Source organism: Aphelocoma coerulescens (assembly GCF_041296385.1).
Source record: "Aphelocoma coerulescens isolate FSJ_1873_10779 chromosome Z unlocalized genomic scaffold, UR_Acoe_1.0 ChrZ, whole genome shotgun sequence".
Lineage (NCBI taxonomy): Eukaryota > Metazoa > Chordata > Aves > Passeriformes > Corvidae > Aphelocoma > Aphelocoma coerulescens.
The window spans coordinates 54,400,724-54,418,441 of record NW_027184085.1 but is presented as its reverse complement, the minus strand read 5'-3'; the positions used below and the strand labels follow the sequence as shown (position 1 = coordinate 54,418,441).

General features: G+C 39.4%; 1 protein-coding gene across 4 annotated transcripts in view; it reads left to right on the top strand.

Annotated features, from left to right (window-relative positions):
• The window catches only part of SUSD1 (sushi domain containing 1), a 50,760-nt gene that overhangs the window by 12,074 nt on the left and 20,968 nt on the right, over positions 1 to 17,718 (top strand). For 3 of the 4 annotated variants that reach the window (XM_069000784.1, XM_069000782.1, XM_069000783.1), the window contains 5 exons: positions 4,981 to 5,160; positions 10,599 to 10,693; positions 12,272 to 12,461; positions 13,469 to 13,563; positions 14,669 to 14,855. In XM_069000784.1, the coding sequence (XP_068856885.1) occupies positions 4,981 to 5,160; positions 10,599 to 10,693; positions 12,272 to 12,461; positions 13,469 to 13,563; positions 14,669 to 14,855 (747 nt within the window). The remainder of the gene's footprint in view (positions 1 to 4,980; positions 5,161 to 10,598; positions 10,694 to 12,271; positions 12,462 to 13,468; positions 13,564 to 14,668; positions 14,856 to 17,718) is intronic. The other variant, XM_069000786.1, reaches the window with a different exon arrangement.

Genomic DNA, 17,718 nt, shown 5'->3' with positions numbered 1-17,718 from the left:
ATTGGCAATGTCAATAGTGGCATACCACTTCGCTGCTTTGGACTCCAGCTCATACTGGAGCTCCAACATGTCCGGCACAGCAGTGCTCAGTGGTGGAGTCACTTCATTCAAAGCACGATAGTCCACAGTCAATCTCCATTCCCCATCAGATTTGCGCACAGGCCAAATGGGACTATTGAAGGGTGAGTGGGTCTTGCTGACCACCCCTTGGCTCTCCAGCTCACGGATCATCTTGTGGATGGGAATCACAGCATCTCGAGTTGTCCGGTACTGTCGGCGATGCACTGTCGAGGTAGCAATTGGTACTCTTTGTTCTTCCACCTTCAGAAGGCCGACTGCAGACGGGTTTTCTGATAACCCAGGCAAAGTGTTCAATTGCTTAATGCCCTCTGTCTCCACAGCAGCTATTCCAAAAGCCCATCTGAGTCCCTCTGGGTCTCTAAAATACCCATTCCGGAGGAAGTCTATGCCCAAAATGCACGGGGCCTCTGGGCCAGTCACAATGAGATGCTTCTTCCACTCATTTCCAGTCAGGCTCACCTCAGCTTCCACCAAGGTCAAATTTTGTGATCCACCTGTTACACCAGAAATAGAAAGAGATTCTACCCCCACATGCTGCGATGGGATTATTGTACACTGCGCACCAGTGTCAACCAAGGCATCATATTTTTGTGGTTCTGATGTACCAGGCCAACGAATCCACACAGTCCAATAAACACGGTTTCCCTGACCTCTACCTGGCTAGAGGCAGGGCCCCTCTATGCCTGGTTATCCTTCTTTCCCTGGGCCTGTATCTTAGAGGTCCCTTCATGGGAATTGGACATGCCATCGTCTTTTCCATCATTTCCAGCAGTTTGGCTACAGGCAACTGGAGCTACTTCCTTTTTTGGTAGATCCTCCTTTCTGAGACTTGCGCTCCTTCAATTCAATCACTCGTGCTGCCAAAGCAGAATTGGGTTGTCCACTCCACTTCCTCATGTTTTCCCCACTGTCACACAGGAAATTCCACAGCTCACTTCGTGGGAGGTACCTTCTCTCTGGGGAACGTCCATGGAGGAGGCACTCTTTAATCTCCTGGTGATTCTTCTCTTTCTTATCTTCCAATTTCTGCACACGTGTTTCTACAGCTGCGATTCTTGCATGTGTTGGGCCATTCACAGAGTCTGCATATGCTCGGAGCTTCACTGCCATGTCCTTCACAGTCTCATTCGCACCGTAATCCGGTTTCATTATTGCTAAAGCAGAAGCGTATTCTGGTGGCCCAAGTTGTATGAGTTTTCGCCACATGTATGGAATAACTCTGGCCCGGTCTGGACTCCTCAGTCCTGGGTCATTTGCGAAGACAACCTCTACCACCCCTAGTTCTCTCAGGTGTTGGATCCCTTTTCTATGGCCTTCCATGGGGTTTGTTGCATGTAGAGATCATCTCCACACATATATCTTTCAGCCACGCCTGTTAAAACTCGTCTCCAGACACTGGTAGAGTCAGTCCCCCTTTTCATCGCTTGGTCGATCACTGGATCATGTGACAGGGATCCCAAATGCCTCGCTTCAGCACCGTCCAGCATCACATCATCACCTGCGGCATCCCAAATATGGACCATCCAACTTATTATGGATTCATCGGACCATCGCGTGTAATCCTTTCTTAGGCTGTGAAGGTCCTTTATGGACATGGACTTAGTAATGGTTTCTGTGCCTGAGTCCGTTGGTGGTTTTGAGGTTCCTTCCCCTGCATCTTTTGAGGTCCCTTCCCCTGCATCATCATCATCATCTTTCACTGGGCGATCAGTTTTGGTGGTGTGCTTTTTCCTCGTGACAGGAGCCACTGTCAGTGGCTTAGACTCTCCATCTGGTTTGGGCTCGCTGTCTGGTTTATCTGCAGCCTGAGTGACTGGGGTGTCCGCAGGCTTTGCTGATTTATCTTCCTGTCTCTCTACCCTTACCGGCTGCAGTGTGCGATAGGCATATGCCAAAGCCCAACATATTGCAAGGAGCTTGTTCTCATTAGAATTGTCATTGTATTTCTCTTTCAGATATTTTCCCACCTCAGCTGGTTTCTGAATTTGTTCAGATGGGAAATCCCAAACAATCGGGTCAGAGAATTTCTTTAGGGTTTGGCTGATGCCCTCCCATTCCCCACACCACTCAGGATTTTCCACCTCCCATTCCCCACACCACTCAGGATTTTCCACCTCTGGGTCAGGTGTCTTGGCAGTCACCCTGGAAATCTGAGCTCTCATTCTAGACAAGCTGCGAGACGTACAGAGCACATAGAGGAAGCTTACCAGATTACACACCAGGAGGGTGGTCTCTTTAACATCCAGGGGAAACTGAACATTCTCAAAAGATAACCTATCAAATTTAAAGGAAAGGGAAACCTCATCTCCTCCTCTTCTAACAATCTGGGTGCAATTACTAATAAATTCCCAAAACAGGCTACTGAACCTAGGACTGGGGTTAGGATGGCGAAACCATTTATCATACACACTTTGAACAGCTGCCTGTACCTCTGTCAACTTCTTATAAATCATTATCACCGAACACAGGAACAGGGAAATCCTGATTCGTCTCCCTGCTCTGTAAAATTTGCATATCAGGGACAAGACTGGAGCAAGTTGTGGGTAGGCAAACAACCCTAGGGACCAAAAAAACACCAGTACCTCAATGAAATCTAAGGACCAAAAAGACATGAGTACATCAAGCCAGAGAGACATTATGAACTCAACCAACATGGTGACTACTTTACCCAACACAGAATAAGTAAATTCAAACCAAAATGTAATCAAAATGTAATTAGCACAGGTTTTTCACTTTCCTTCGAGCCACGCAGCTGGGCGGCACTAACTTTGTTCCGGTTTGGCCAAATTTAGAAATATATCCTCTGAGAGAAGGCACAACCACCCCTCCCCCACCAGGTTCAGGAAAAAATAAATTTTCCTCGAAGGAAAGTGAAGAAGATAAAACTATTTATTTAACGAACACACGGGAAAGGAAAATGAGGTGAAATGGTAAAATCTTTCGCTGTGGAGGAAAAAACCTGGGAAAGCATTAAGAGTCCTCCCTTTGGTCTCCTCGGCACTGGGGCTTGGCCCAGGGCCAGGCCGTCTCTGCCCGGTGGAAAGTCCTCCCGATGTGTTACAGCAATCAAGCAGTCCAGTAGCAAAGGGAGAAAACCCGAAATTCCAGAGAAGGAAAAGTTCAACTCTCAGTCTCTCTCCAGAGAACAAGAAACTGGAAAAAAACTGGCCAAAAGCTGACTGGAAAGCCACAAGCTGGGTGCTTCCTCGCTCCCCCGCCCCAGCTGGGGAAAAAAAAAAACCTGCTATCTTTATGTGACCTTGAACAAGGTGCAAACTGCTTTGAGAAAGTTTTGTTCAGTTTTTTTTTCCTTCCCCCTCTCAGGCTCAGTTTAGAGGCACAGAAAGGCACAAAAATTAATTTCTGGGCATAGGCAGCGATATGGTATACACGTCATAAGGTCACCCCAAGACAAACACAGAAGCACATTTTTTAAAAAACTCTTGTTTTTTAAATCTGGGGTCATATTCTTAATTAGAAGACCTTAGGATAATTACATTATTTAGTCGGTTTACACATTTGCACAGCTTCACTTTTCTATTTGCTGGGTGATCGATATCTTTTCAGCTTGATCCACCAGGGTCAAGCTTTCAGTTTATTGCAATCAAATGTAGTAATTTTTTTGAATGCTCAATTTGTTTGTTATAACCACTCTCTACTTATAGAGTGACCTTTAATATTCTTGTTCTGGGTCATGAGTCTAAGTAGAAGGCTTGCAGTGTTACACAGAAGTGTGCTTCTGCATTTCGGTCTGTTGCAGAACAGCCGTGGGCAGGTAGCTGGAACAGCACAAGTTTTTGTGTCTCGTTACACACTGTCCTTCTATGAGTTAAGCATATGCTGGTGTGTGCATTAGTTATTCCAAGGCTTGTTTTGATGGTTTGTAATAGATGCATTCATACACATTGGGGTATGAAAAGGAAGGTTGTCATGATGGTGGATGTATTGCCCCTTGCAATACATATGTTTAATTTTTCCTGTAAAGGTTGTAAAGATCGTGATTCTATAAGCTTTCGTTTTTTCTTCTTTGCTTTCCTTATTTGGAGTAGAATTTCAGAATCACTTAAAATTATTAAATGGTTTTAAAAGAACTTGTTTTCTCCATATAAGATTTAATGAGGGTAAGATTTTAATTCTTATGTGTTTGCTTCTTACAACTGAAGTGGTGAAGAATCTTTTATTGAGGTATAAAATTCATTGTGGATTTAAAAGCATATTTTACCCTAAATATTATTGTTCCATCTATTTGATCTTCACTTTTTATTCTTTTTGTTCCCTGTTTTTATTATGAAGCCCCTGAAAACTGAGCAGATGAATTAAATTATAAATTCATTATTCCAGCTTTCTAATTATCTGTAAAGTGGTTTGAATAATCAACCAAACTTTCCCCCAGAATTGCTCATTTGTCTTGTCTGTAGAAGCTTCTTTTTTCAAACCTTGAACTAAATACACTGACAAAGGAACATAACCTTCCTGATGCTGTTCTTTCACGACACTCCTTGGACTTTTTTAAGACTCCTTGCCTTTTTTAATATCTACTGTTACTAATGGTAGATAAAATAAAGGAATAAATAGCCTGTGGAGGATAAGAGAGTGTTGTGGGAAGATAGACCTATTCATAAAAATTTTCCTTAAGATCCTTGCTCTCCATTCCTAATCAGGTCACTTTGTTTTATTTTATGGGTCGTCTTGTAGGATAAATGCCCTACTCTGCTGGAAAGTCTCCAGTCACAAAATTTGGGGTTCTGATAAACTGGCCTGACTTCTAGAAATCTCTAAGAAGTGGAAAAAACTGAAGTGTAACTTGCTGGGACAGTTCATCCCTCCATCTTAAACACTCCGATATGTCTTGCCTGTTTTCATTTCAAGGTTTTGTTTTCCTGTTTTTCTCTGTTCCAGAAATAGACTGTGGCAAACCTTTGCTGATTCCACACACAACAATGACCTGGGACAACTCTACCACTCTACGGAGCAGAGTGTACTATCAGTGTCAAGAAGGCTATTATTTCAATGGAGACAGGAATTTTTCAGAATGCACAATAGATCAGTCATGGGAGAATATTACATACGTATGCAAAGGTAAATATTACTGTAAAAAGTTGCTGTTTAAATTGAAGTTTCATTAGTTTGCCATTCCCATTCTGAAGTTAGGAACAGGAGAAAGAATGCAAGAAATCCCCTTCTAATTTATGATGTAGGGTACGTGGTGGTACTTTTGGATGGAAAGGTCACAGAAGAGAATGTTAACAATGCAGCAGCTTCTACTGGATGTCACCGATCTTTCTATAGCTGTCTTGCTTTTTATCTCAAATAGGAGACTAATGGGACAGGAGTTTTATTGCTTCACCGAGAGCCTTCACCTTAGAAGCCCATGGAGTGTCACCAGAGGGGCAGAAGGCATTTACCAATATTTTCTTGTGAATCTAATACTGTGAAGTGCACTCCAGTGAAAGTAGTGACAACTGAATTCAAAGCCCTGTCTCTCTCTCTCTCTTTTGCAGCTTGTTTGTTTTTTGTTCTTTTCTCATAATGACTGAAGCAAAATCTGTTAATGGTTGCCTTTCCAGCCTAGATCTAGTTGTCTGAATTTCATTCCAGAATTATTTTCTTATTAAAGAATGAGTCCTGAGAAAGGAGAGCTATAATAAAGGTCTTGTCATACTGTGTGCTTGGAAACAGGATGTACTGCCTTTTTATTAACAGCAACAACTAGCAGATGTTTCAGACTATGACTGTTGTGCTCTTTAGTGTTCTTCTGTGTCCTAAGAAAGAGTTGTCTACCACTGTCCATCTCTAGTTTTTAAGTACCAGTGCTGTCTTTTGCAGAAGATAGTGTTCATTTAGCTTTGAAACATCCTCATGGTTTTCAATAGGACTGGAAATCTGTCCTTGACTGCTGCCACTTCACTCCACACAGACTTACTGCATGAGGCCTCTCTTCCCTCACTTGACTTCTTGAGCATTTACAGAGAATATAAAACAGGTGGCATCAAATAAAATAGGTATGCAGAAAAGCTGTTCTCTCAGCTGTTGTAGTGCCCAAATGGAAATGGAACTGCTGTTGTTCGAAGTCATGATTCATATTTCATTTAGGAAATTCACATTATGTAAATTGGTTTTGAAGCCAGCATTGTGTAGAGTGACTAAGTTAGTCAGGTCTGTCAGTCTTTGCAGTGCCAAGAGTTGTTTTGAGTGCTCTGAAACTTCGAAGGGCCTGAACATGCAGACTGCACTCATGGGATTACCATGGATTTCAGCAAGAGTTTTGCCAGATTCCAGCTCTAGCTGCTGGATCAGAGGGCCAAAAAAGTAAGTTATGGTCAAATAGAATGGGAAGAAAAAACTTACAAAAATAGCCTAACTAGTCCAGACTCCTTTAAAGGAAAATTAATCATCAGCAGGAAATTATTACAAAATCTTGCATTTTCTTGACTTCTACATTTTTCATACTTGCTAGACATAACAAATTGCTTTAAAATTAAATTAAATTTCTGTTCTGGCAATGATGTCTTTGCGATGTACATGTTCTTAATAGTGTAATTGTGTATAATTAATCAGTAACTCCCATTAAAATGAGAGAAAATTATGTACTATTCTGAAATTATGATAGAAGTTGTAAAACCAATTGTCTTTTCCTGATGCCTGAAAAATTCTATTAGAAATAAGGCAGTTAAGAGAATATCCTCAGGAAATTCTCTGACAATTAGTTTCTTCATTTCTTAGGAAGTGACTGCTATGGAATGCCCTTTATTTGCATTGTTTGGTGCATTGTCTGTTGTGATATATTATTAGTAGGGAGTTTAAATGTTAAAAATATTTTTACAAAGTTAATTTTACTTGTGATGCTGGTTGGATTTCCTTAATTAGTAAGGTGAGGCAGCTGGATTACAGTCTTTCTTACCAACCTCTGACTTACATAATGAGAAGACTGAAGTGCAGAGAACAGCCAGCAGTTAAAATACTTTCTGTCTAGTGTGCTCAGTGTGTGAACTTGGACATCCTGTGTAGCTGGTCCTCACAGAACTTCTTTCCTTGGGGAGTAAAAGTGCTTGGTTTCCCAGAATCTCAGAACAGTTAATATTGGAAGGGACCTCTGGATATCATCCAGTTCAATCTCCCTGCCAAGGCAGGGTCACCTAGAACAGGTGACACAGGAACACGTCCAAGTGGGTCTGGAATATTTTCATGCTTCTCTGAGCAGCCTGTTCCAGTGGTCTGCCACCCTCAGTGTAAAGAAGTTCTTCCTCATGTCGAGGTGGAACTTCTGTGTTTTAGTTTATGGCCTTTGCTCCTTGTCCTGTCTCTGGGCACCACTGAAAAGAGTCTGGCAACATCCTCTTGGCAGCCATCATTGAGATATTTTCATTTATTTAATTGAAAAAATGTGGTCTGTATAAGTAGCAGATGGCATTTGTAGCATCATTCACCACTTACAGATTTGAACAGGCAAAAATATACAAAGAAATCTAATACCTGGGATTTTTCTTCCACTAAATGGCTAGTATGTGGGGGGATAGGTGGCAAGAGCTCTGTAACTGAACTTGCTTGTGTGGATTCTCTTTTAGCTACTTGCTGAAGATAAATGTCAGAGTGGAGCTGATTCTATCTGATTCAATCTGCTTAAAAAGGTTGATATCTGTGAATTTCTTAACATAACTTCTCCCCCTCTGACACTCACTGTTGCTGCTGTTGCTGTTGAAACTCTTTGGGTGTTTTTTTTTTGGTTTTTTGTGTTTTTTTTTGTTTTGTTTTTGTTTGTTTGTTGTTTGTTTGTTTTGTTTTGTTTTGTTTTGTTTTGTTTTTTTGCATTCTACCATTTGTGTTGTGTTTACCAGCACCTGTCTTTCCTGGCTGCCAACAGCCAGGTGCTGTTTGCATCTCTCTATCTTGTTCCAAATCTGCCTTTCTCTATTTGACTCCTGCCGGATTTTTTCTCACCTTTCACCTCTGGCCTCCAGGTATTTATTTGCATGTTGTTTCTAGGACACCTTCTCTTATGATGGGAAAAAGATTATGAAGGTAACCTGAAGGTCAGTGGGGTAGCAGTGAACTTCACTCGCCTTGGTTAATCACAAATTAAAATTTATAGTGCTGAGGTATGGGCAAATGGAGGGTCTTTGCTTCTCCTATCTTATTTGTGAGTTTGAGTGTAAGCTGTTGATCAAAATCAGATACATTTAAGACCTGGATGCTACTGTCTGCTTCTGTGTGTTTCACAAAGCAAGCTGCCAAGCTCTGGAAGTCACTCTCACTGTTAGATTTCACAGTATAATGAACGTTTCAAGGAACCTGTCTCCCTCTAGTTGCAGAATATTTTTTTCAAAGAAACCTTTGTGCTGTTATTGGATACTATGTGTATGCTACTGGGATTAATGTTAAACCAAGCCCTTTCTGTATATTTGGTTATCCAAACAAAGATTGTGAGATCAGCTGGAGTAAAGGAGAAAAAGCAGTCTCCTCAGAAACCCCAAGACTTTGTTGTGGTAATTGTTCTGTACAGGTTTTCATGCTCTTTCACTCACATCCATTTAAAGTGGAAACTTCTGAGAAAAGGTCTGACAGCTATTCTGTGAATTTATGGACATTGCCCGGTGGCCTTGACCTCAAAGATCAGAAAGCATAACAAAAAATTTATGTAGTTACAGAAAAAAAAATGCTACTAGTTCTGTCTTCCTTGTTCTGAGGAGGCCACTGTAAAAGATTTCTTTCCTTGCCTAAATACCTAGCACAATCCCTTTTGTTGTTTGCTGTTTTGTTTTCCTTTTTTTTTTTAGTTGTATTTTATAAACTCGTAAGTCAAATTGCAGGTTTTCTTGCTGAGAAGTTTTGCAGATTACTCCCTCTCTTGTTCCCCTGCTGCCTCCTAGTTATGCATTTTAATTCAGATCTCATGGATATGGAAACATTTTCCCTCTGTCTTTGAGTCCTTTTTGCCATCCACTCTTTTAACCAAAGTGTGTCTGATTTAAAGAATACAACAACTGAACATAATCTTTTGCTTTGTGTTGGTACAGAAGCCTTAGACTGCAGAGGTTTTGGGCAGTACTGTGAAACAGATAACAATAAGAATAAGCAGCACTTAAATACAACTAATTACACACCCATTTGTAAGAAATTTGTTTTAGAGGACACGCAGATTAATCTCTTTCTTCAGTCCTGGAAACATGGAAGCTTTCAACAGCATTTCCATATATAATGAATGTGGAATGGAAGAGCTAAAATCAGTTGGGAGATGAACTGGTCTAATGAGTGAGGCATCTGTTTGTTGAATATGTGGAGAGGAAGATAATGTTAGAAAAGTTTTATGGCAGTTCTAATAATCAAAGAAAAAGAAAGAAAAACTGCTGCAAAATACATTTACTGTTATGTTGTAGTTCTAAATAGCTGCCTATGTAAAGAAATGCTAGAAACTCTTAATATACTGATTTATTTTAGTGGCAGCTTGATGCCCACATGTGACAAGGGGGCCCCTGTGACATGGCAATGAAGCTTATATACAGAGAAAGAGTACCCTGACCTATGCTTGCTTTTACGGCCAAACAATACATCGACTATTTCGTGAATATTTCCTGAAGTGGCATCTACCAATACTGTCATATAAATACCTTTCAATTTTTCAGCAGCTAGTAAGCGTTTTTCAGCTTAGAATCTATATGAGGTTGAGGTTTGTATGACCTCGGTCACGTAGCGAATGTAGTAAGAAAATAAGGTATTACGACAAAGGAATGACAATTTGAAGGCTGGTGAAGGAAAGGAGTAAACACATTCACTATCAATCTGAGTTCTGACCAGAAGGAGCTTTGTTCTTAGCCCTGTGAGAATGCCTCGTTATCTTGTCATGTGAGAGCAACTGCACTATGTCTAATGACAGCAGTGAGAGAGCTGCTGAAAAAAAAGAGTGGATGAGTTGATCTTCCTAGCTGTGCTTTCTCTCTGAGGTGCAAGCCTACGCCTCTTAAGTGTGTAAATTAACACAGGTATGTTGAGGGATGTGTCTCTGGTTGCTACAACTGTACTTCCTACATGCTTAGTTCTGTGGGCTCCATTGTTTTAATATAGTGTTTGTTTTGAAAAGTGTTCTGCTGTGTTATTTAATTTATTATACAACAACAAAAAATATCAACACCTTTTAAAAACCAACCCAAGTAAATAATGAACCGAAACATTCATTCAGCTACAAATAAACTCTCTTCCAGTCTAATACAGAAGCTTTCTTAAAAGTTTCATGGGTCAGTTTATGTAATGCTGACTGTATGTTTAAGGACTTCACAGTCTTTAGCTCAGGACATGCTTCTTCAGTTAGCCTGTTATTTTAAGTTTAGTAGCCAACACAGTTAAGAGAAAGCTTTCTACCTAACATGTGCTTACCTTTTTTGTTTTTTCCTGTTTGGACAAAAAAGCAAATAAAAAAAACCCTAGACCAAACCACAGGAAAAGTAAGAAATAAGCAATTGCTCCTAACATAAGTTTTGCCTGAGAAGTAATGATTTTTTCTGTGTTCATGTTTTTGCTCACAGAGGAGGAATTATTCAGTAATTTCTCCATATTCAATGAAACATGTGTGAGGTGGCAAAGGAAAACCGGAAGACTGGGAATGCAGGAAACATACACAGTAAGTAGGGCAGTAATGGAAGTATTTGAGACTGGGAATAGCTTTCTCCTGGTTATATCTGCTGATCCAGCAGTGAACATTTGTTTTGTGGGTTTTGTTTGTATGGTAGTTTGTCTTGATCTTCCCAGCGAAACACCTAGAAACCCAGAGGTGGCTGGCTGGGTTAGGAAAGAAGAAAATTCCTGTTCTAAAGGCAGCTGAAAAGCTCAAAAGCTTTGGTGTCTCATTCCAGTAAATCACCTAAATGCCTGCTTGAATCTGTCAGAGGTTGCAGCATAAGTTTATGTTTCAGTGAAGTTCCATTGAAGAGCTCAAGCTCACATTGCCAACAGAAAACACTGCAAACCTGGGCTGTCCCTGTCTGTGACAAGCATCTCAAGTGAGCAGTGTATCACTTGCAAATACTGGATATAAGATGTTTTAGAGATGCAAGGTATATTGGAGTAGTGTGCCTTGCTCAAAAGTTTCAACCGAAGTATACATGAACATTTGAGAACTGTTTTTCATGGAAATAGAAACCAGATTTCATAACTATTTTTTTTTATGAGCATGAGAATTAAAATTAAGGTATAAATTCTTAGAAACAAAACAAATAATTTGGTCAGTGTTACAGAGAGCCAAAGCAACACGATAAGAATTCCCATGTTTTCACAATAACAGCCCAAGAAAGGGGTTTTTTTGTGTGTGTGTTGTTTGATTTTGTTTTTTTCCTATTTTTTTAGTATGTACAAGTAAGGGAAAACATAAAAGGGTGTCCAGGGTAGGTACATTAATGTGGAAAACATTTCAAGGTTGGGTAATAATTTTGGAAAACAACCCATGTTTCTCCTCCTATGTTATAACCAAAGTATTTTTAGTTTGTATAATTTTACTGAGCACTGCTGAGATGGAAAACACAGCTCCCCCCTAACAGGTCAAAACTGGTTTTTATTCAGCCAGCGGTAACTGGCAAGCTGCGGGTCTCTGGTATAATGTGCTCTGTGCACATGCTTTCCCTGAATTCAGCTATCTGAAAGACACTTCAGAACAGCCAGAGAAGTTGAGCTTTGTCTGTCACTTCACGTCATACAAGCAACAGATTTCTTGTTCACTGCACAGGGACGGTCTTAGGGAAGCTTGTCTTTTACTGCTGCTTTACATTCGGTCTTACTACTGCTTCTGTGGGCCAAGGGGGAAAAACTAGCAAAAGGGAAAGAAAGTAACAAGTACATGTAGTTTCTATCTGTGTGCTGTAAGCAAGAAAAAAATATTTGCTTAACCCTACTATTTGAGTTGAAGGTATTTTTAGGGTCCACAAAGGATTAGGTTCCCAAAAGATTGGATTAGATTTTGTAATAGATTCCTTCTATTTGTTGTAGAAATACATGAAAAAATATCAATAATTTTAGCAGCCAGAAGAAATAAAGATCCAATTTATTAAGCCATCTAGCAGCTCGTCAAAAACCTATTTTCCTTGAACTGATACTTTAAACGAGATGTAATCTTGTGTTTCCTTTAAGAACTAGTAGGATTAAATAAACTAGTATTCTGAATTTTGAAGAGCCACAACAAATCACACTACTGTCTTTGTTTCAATAGTTTCATATACTGGGACAAAGAGTGGATGAGAAGGTGTTCTCAGAAGATGTGATATTTAACATCAGTACAAGTGAAGATAATCCAGAAGTGTGCTTAGATCTGAACTCTGGAAGTAACTATGTGGTGAATATAACTACCATTTCTTCCACAAACATCACTGTCTCAGTTACAGCAGCAATTCAAACAAAGGGTAGGTTGTGTTTTGTATTCTATGAGCCTATAAAAGAACTTACTGTGCTTCAGAGTTCACTGATTTGAACCTAACAGACAGGAAAATTGGCTGTTTCCTAGACTTCATTATTCTTTATGCTGACTACATGCATGTAGCCACTGTCAGCATCCTCTTTCCCTGCAAGGTGTTTTCTTTCTGCTCACTTGGCCTATGACTCTCTGAGCAAGGAGAGCAGTGGCAGCAAGTGCCCTTCGGAAAGATCTGGCAAATTTGGTTTTTCAGTACTTGCATTCTGACCAAGGCAGGATTGGTACAGTGACATTTCTGGCTATGTTCCAGAATTTTGGTCTGTGGTACAGTGCCTACTGGTTTCCAGTTTTTGCCTTGAAATATGATTCTCTGCCTGTAGGAGAATTCCCTGTTGCTTGGCTGTATGATACTAATCTAATCTGGTATGAGCATTACAGACAATGCTCCTGTGTTTAGCAGTGATTAACAGGGTTCTGGAAGTTATCAGTAATTGTACAGAAGGCATGCTCTAACAGTGGATTTCTGTAGTATTTTAGTCAACGAGACTTTAAGCTTGCCTTCTGACATACTAGTTCTGGTGAGACAGACCTTGAGAAATAATTGCTTTTGGAATTCACAAAAATGCTTTTGCTTACATGCTTTTTCCTAAAAGGCATCAACTATGAAAAATAATTGTTCTGTGATAATTTATTTACATCAGGAGGCCTGAACCTTTGGTCATTCTGTCATTATAACCTTCTAGGCCTGGACAAGTAAATCGTGTGCTGGATTTCCTTAATAGCATGCTTGGGTTTTCCCAAAGTTTCTTTGGAAAATGATTATGCTTTGCTTACCTTGTTTATTCATTCAAAAAGAAATTATAACCTACCTCTGTCTCAGAAGAGAATGAAATTAAAAACCATTTTTAAAATTTTATTCTCAGCTACTCATATTCAATCAGGTTGAAGGAGGTAGTTTTTATAATAAGTTGGTCCCTTTTTTAATTGTCTTTACAGTAAAGGAAGCTTTCAATAATGTATTCCTTTTTAATGATACCTGCTTGAAATGGAGGAGAAATGTCAGGGGAACTGATATGGAAGACAGATACTCAGTAAGTGACAATATATGTTTTGAATCTAGAAAGCAATTTTTATCAATCCCCTTTGTGAAAAAACCTAACTTTTCAAACACTCACTGCTCGCAGTACTCTTCATTATAATACTGTGTCTCATGAAAACCCAAAGAGTAATCTTGCATAGCAGCCAAAGAAAGACTACGCTCTGTTGTAGTCCCCTGTTTCTTGCTTATTTTCCCCCATACTTCACTCTTAATTTGCCCTTCTTATCTATACTTTCAAGTTTTCCATGTTCAGGTCTCATACAACTCTATTCCAGTTCCACTGAGTCAGTTCCCTGTGCCCTGTGGTATGCCTTCAGTCTTCCCTTATCCCAGCAAGGAATTTCTACATGAACTCCCTCTGCCACAAGGACTCGACCACCTGCTGTTGTCTCAAGTCTCCCTTGTCTCAAGTACCTCCCTTAAGGAGGCACTAAGAGATTATCTGAAGGCATGAGATCTATTTAAAGGCAAATTAGTGCACTATTAATACACAGCAAGCATTTTAGTTTTCTTTAATAGAGCAATCATTTGATCAGGAGTGGCCTTAAATGAGTAACTTCATGATCATTTCAGTCATCAACAATAAAACACAAAATCCTACTGAAACAAACAAACAAAAAGAACCCAGGAGCCTGTACATTTCCCTGGAAATATAGGTGTCTGTAGACAGATCCTGGAGTGTAGTTGGCATTTTGACATGGGTCAAAATAATTTGATTTTGTCTCAGTCCTCAGGGTGAAACTGGAGAGGTGCTCATGTGAGCTTACTTTTATTACTCACCAGAAGGGTATACTACAACGAAAGGGAACTGTTAGTGGAAACCTGTATGAAATAGAGACTGAGGCAAATTACAGTAGTGGTAAAAAAGTGGATAGACTAGGAAGAGAAGTGAAAGAACCACGAAAATGGCTGATCTGATGAAGACGGATCAAATTTTGGTAGCATTGGAATTTGAGTAACTATCAGTGTCAACAGTTTTGACACACCGTATGCAGTGCTCTCTTCTGCTGTTTCTTCTAATTAAGAGCATGAGGTGGCTGAATGCAAGTAATGTATTATAACATTTCAATTTTCTTGATATGATTGTTTGGTTACAGTTTCATGTGCAAGGCCAGCGTTGGTATCAGAAGAACTTCTTTCATGAAATGACCTTTGAACTTTCCACACACAAGGAAGCTCCTGAAGTTTGTTTAGATTTGCAACCAGGCACCAATTACTCTATTAATATTTCCATGGTAGCTTTGAATTTTTCACTGCTTGTTTCTATGACAACACAAATTACAGGTAGGTCCTGCCATTTATTTTCATATATTTACAAATGCACGTAGCAGGTGTAAGGGACTCAAGTGAATCTACATTGTTGATCTCAGTGTTATGTGGTGGGTTGTCAAAGTATTCTTTCCATGCTCAAAATTTTCCATTGTTTGTTTTCACAGATTTTGTTGGGTTCAGAGGCAGAAGGAGGAGAGAAATTTAACTGCAGAGTGTTAATATGTCATTTTGGGACATCAAGGATAAGATAGTTTGGTGGGTTAGACACAAGACTGGTATCTAGGGGAGATGGGTTAAATTCCCTGCCCTGTTAGAGGCTAAGCAACTTCTTCAGTAAAAGTTCTCTCCACAGTGGAGTTTATGGGTATTTAGTTTACACAACTGCACTGCGTAGGGGTATTTGTGGCAACAGAAACACATACCACTAAAGCCTAAAGAATCCGAGGTATAGAGTATGGGAATCTGCAAGTACCTCAGACAGATACTTTTGCCTTTAATTGGCAGAGTAAAAAACATAAAAGACATTTGAGCAAATAAGCTTCTGAAGGAAAACCCTGGGCTTCATGATTTAGTGAGGTGTATGGCACTAAAATGCCGTGATGAGAAATATCTTACAGCTCTCGTTTTGTTCAGAATAGCTTTGCACCATCCCTGCACTGTCAGACTCTTTGTATCAGGTGAAGCGCAGTGCATGTTTGATGATGGTGTTACTCTCCCTTGCCAGGGACAGAAATTACAATCGGTAAGAAAGCTCTCTGAGTGTCTGTAACGCTGTTCAGCCACTAGATGGAATCAATTCCTTTCTAACTGCTTAGGAAGAGCTTGAGACTTGTGGTTTTGAAATTGATAGTAATGCTGTATTTTCAATAGTAAATCTGTTGGGTTTAAGTTTCATGAAAGGTAAAACATCTCTTGTTCCCTAAAGCTCCTGTTTAAGATTAACAGCTACCTGTTTGTTTCTCTTCTTTAAATGGAATTGCAGTAATGATTTGGAATTCCTCTTCATAAGTTTCCTAATTGTCACTCAAAAGTAGTGCCCGTGAGTTCACGAGTACATGTGTCTGTAAAAAAACTAGTAAGATATCTCAGAATTTTGTTGATAGTGGTAATTTTTGAATACATACTCAGAGTAAAGGAATAGCCCTTTACTCTGTCATCCCCTGGTATTGCCTCAATTCTGCAGGATTGTATCAGGTCACTTACTTGGCAGAGCTCTAGAGAACAGGTGCTGTGTGAAATGGTATTTGTATCTTGGCAGCTGGCATATTTCCCTCTCTGCTGAGTTAGTGCTTAAAAAATCCACATGCATAGCCCCAGGAAAGGTCATTGTGTAAAAGTTAGGTCATTTCCATTTTGAAAGAAGATTTTACTACACAAGCCCATTTATACCTAGTAGTTACTTGTTCAATAAGCAATAAAAGATTGGTGACAATGTCATTTTAGGAGTCTTTATCTAAAACTTGACATGCAAACACTTCTTATTTTTTGCCTTCCATTGGAAAAAACATAAAATTATGTATTTTTGCAGTTTTTGCAGGAATTGGGTGGAAATTAAAAAGCCAATAATGATCTTGCCACAAAACTTGTCAAATAATGAGAATTCAAGTAAGATTAATTGTGTTATTATCTCAAATGAAAAGGATACAGCTGAAATAATTGTTCTGGCAGTGCTGCTTCAACTTTTGTGCCTTGTGTCTTGAAACTGCATTACCTATGTAAGCAGCTTAATTTATATAAAAACTATTTATAATTTAAGAGTAGGTGTATAATTTTTGTCTTCATTTGTCCAGTTATTTTGTAATCATGTATGTAGTTAAACCAGATGGGGTTTTTTCCATGCTGGATGGAATGATTTCAATTTATCTGCCAAATTAATTCTGAAAAGTGGCTTTATTTGCTCTAGTGGTTTTCTGGCTAAATGGTGTTGTATAAATGCAAGATATGCCTTAAGCACAGAAGTGCTACGGAAACTGAGACAAAAGTGTTTTACTGATTATGTTCTCACTGCTTGTTTAAGGTTTCACATGCCATCCTTTAAGAAGTACATGATCAGTTGGTCTGTTTCCACAGCTGGGGGCAAATCCAGATGTTGTGTCTCCCTGACTTTTACAAACCTCCTACATTTTGAGAGTTTAGAAAATCTTAGCTGTGGAGTTTTGAATAGTGTGAAGAGACATGTCCCAGACAATTGGATGGTCACTGCCTTACACACTTAATTTCCCGATAGTAATCTCTGTAAATTTTTAGACTGCTGCAGAATACAATAAGTATGTAAATGCTAGCAATTACTTTGGGTATTTTTTCAAAAAACCAAGATTTATGAATGCATGTTATGGAAGTTGCTTCTCTATCCTGAATATCTGTATCTAGGCCCATATCATCCTGAATGAGTATATGTTATATCCATAGTATTTCTGAAGAATAAAAGCCAAGAACTTAGGACCTAAAAGCCTGCTTTCCTCCCTGGCATGTAGCATCCTCTAAAAAAATAGTTCAGTGCTGAGCACAAAGCTGGTTTTGCCTGTCATCTTGTGGATGGTAAATAAAGTCTAGAAAATGCTCCATGGATCATTGTAACAGGCATCTTGCAAGTCTTTTATGTTGTCTTAACTCATTTTAGAGAAACTCTCACCACCTGTCTATTTGAAATAGGAAATTTAGTCAATTATCAAAAACTACTAGGCAGTGATTATATTGTAGCTGTAAAAAGATGGTAGTACATTGTCTTTTAAGCAAGAAGGAGTTTCCTGTCTGTTTCCAGAGAAGAAAAGGAGTGTCTTGTGGGCATACTTGTGATTACAGTACTTACGCATGGCTCTGTGCATTTTCCTTTTGGAATGTCCTCTATTAAGGCATGCTCAGGGCAGGCATTGTT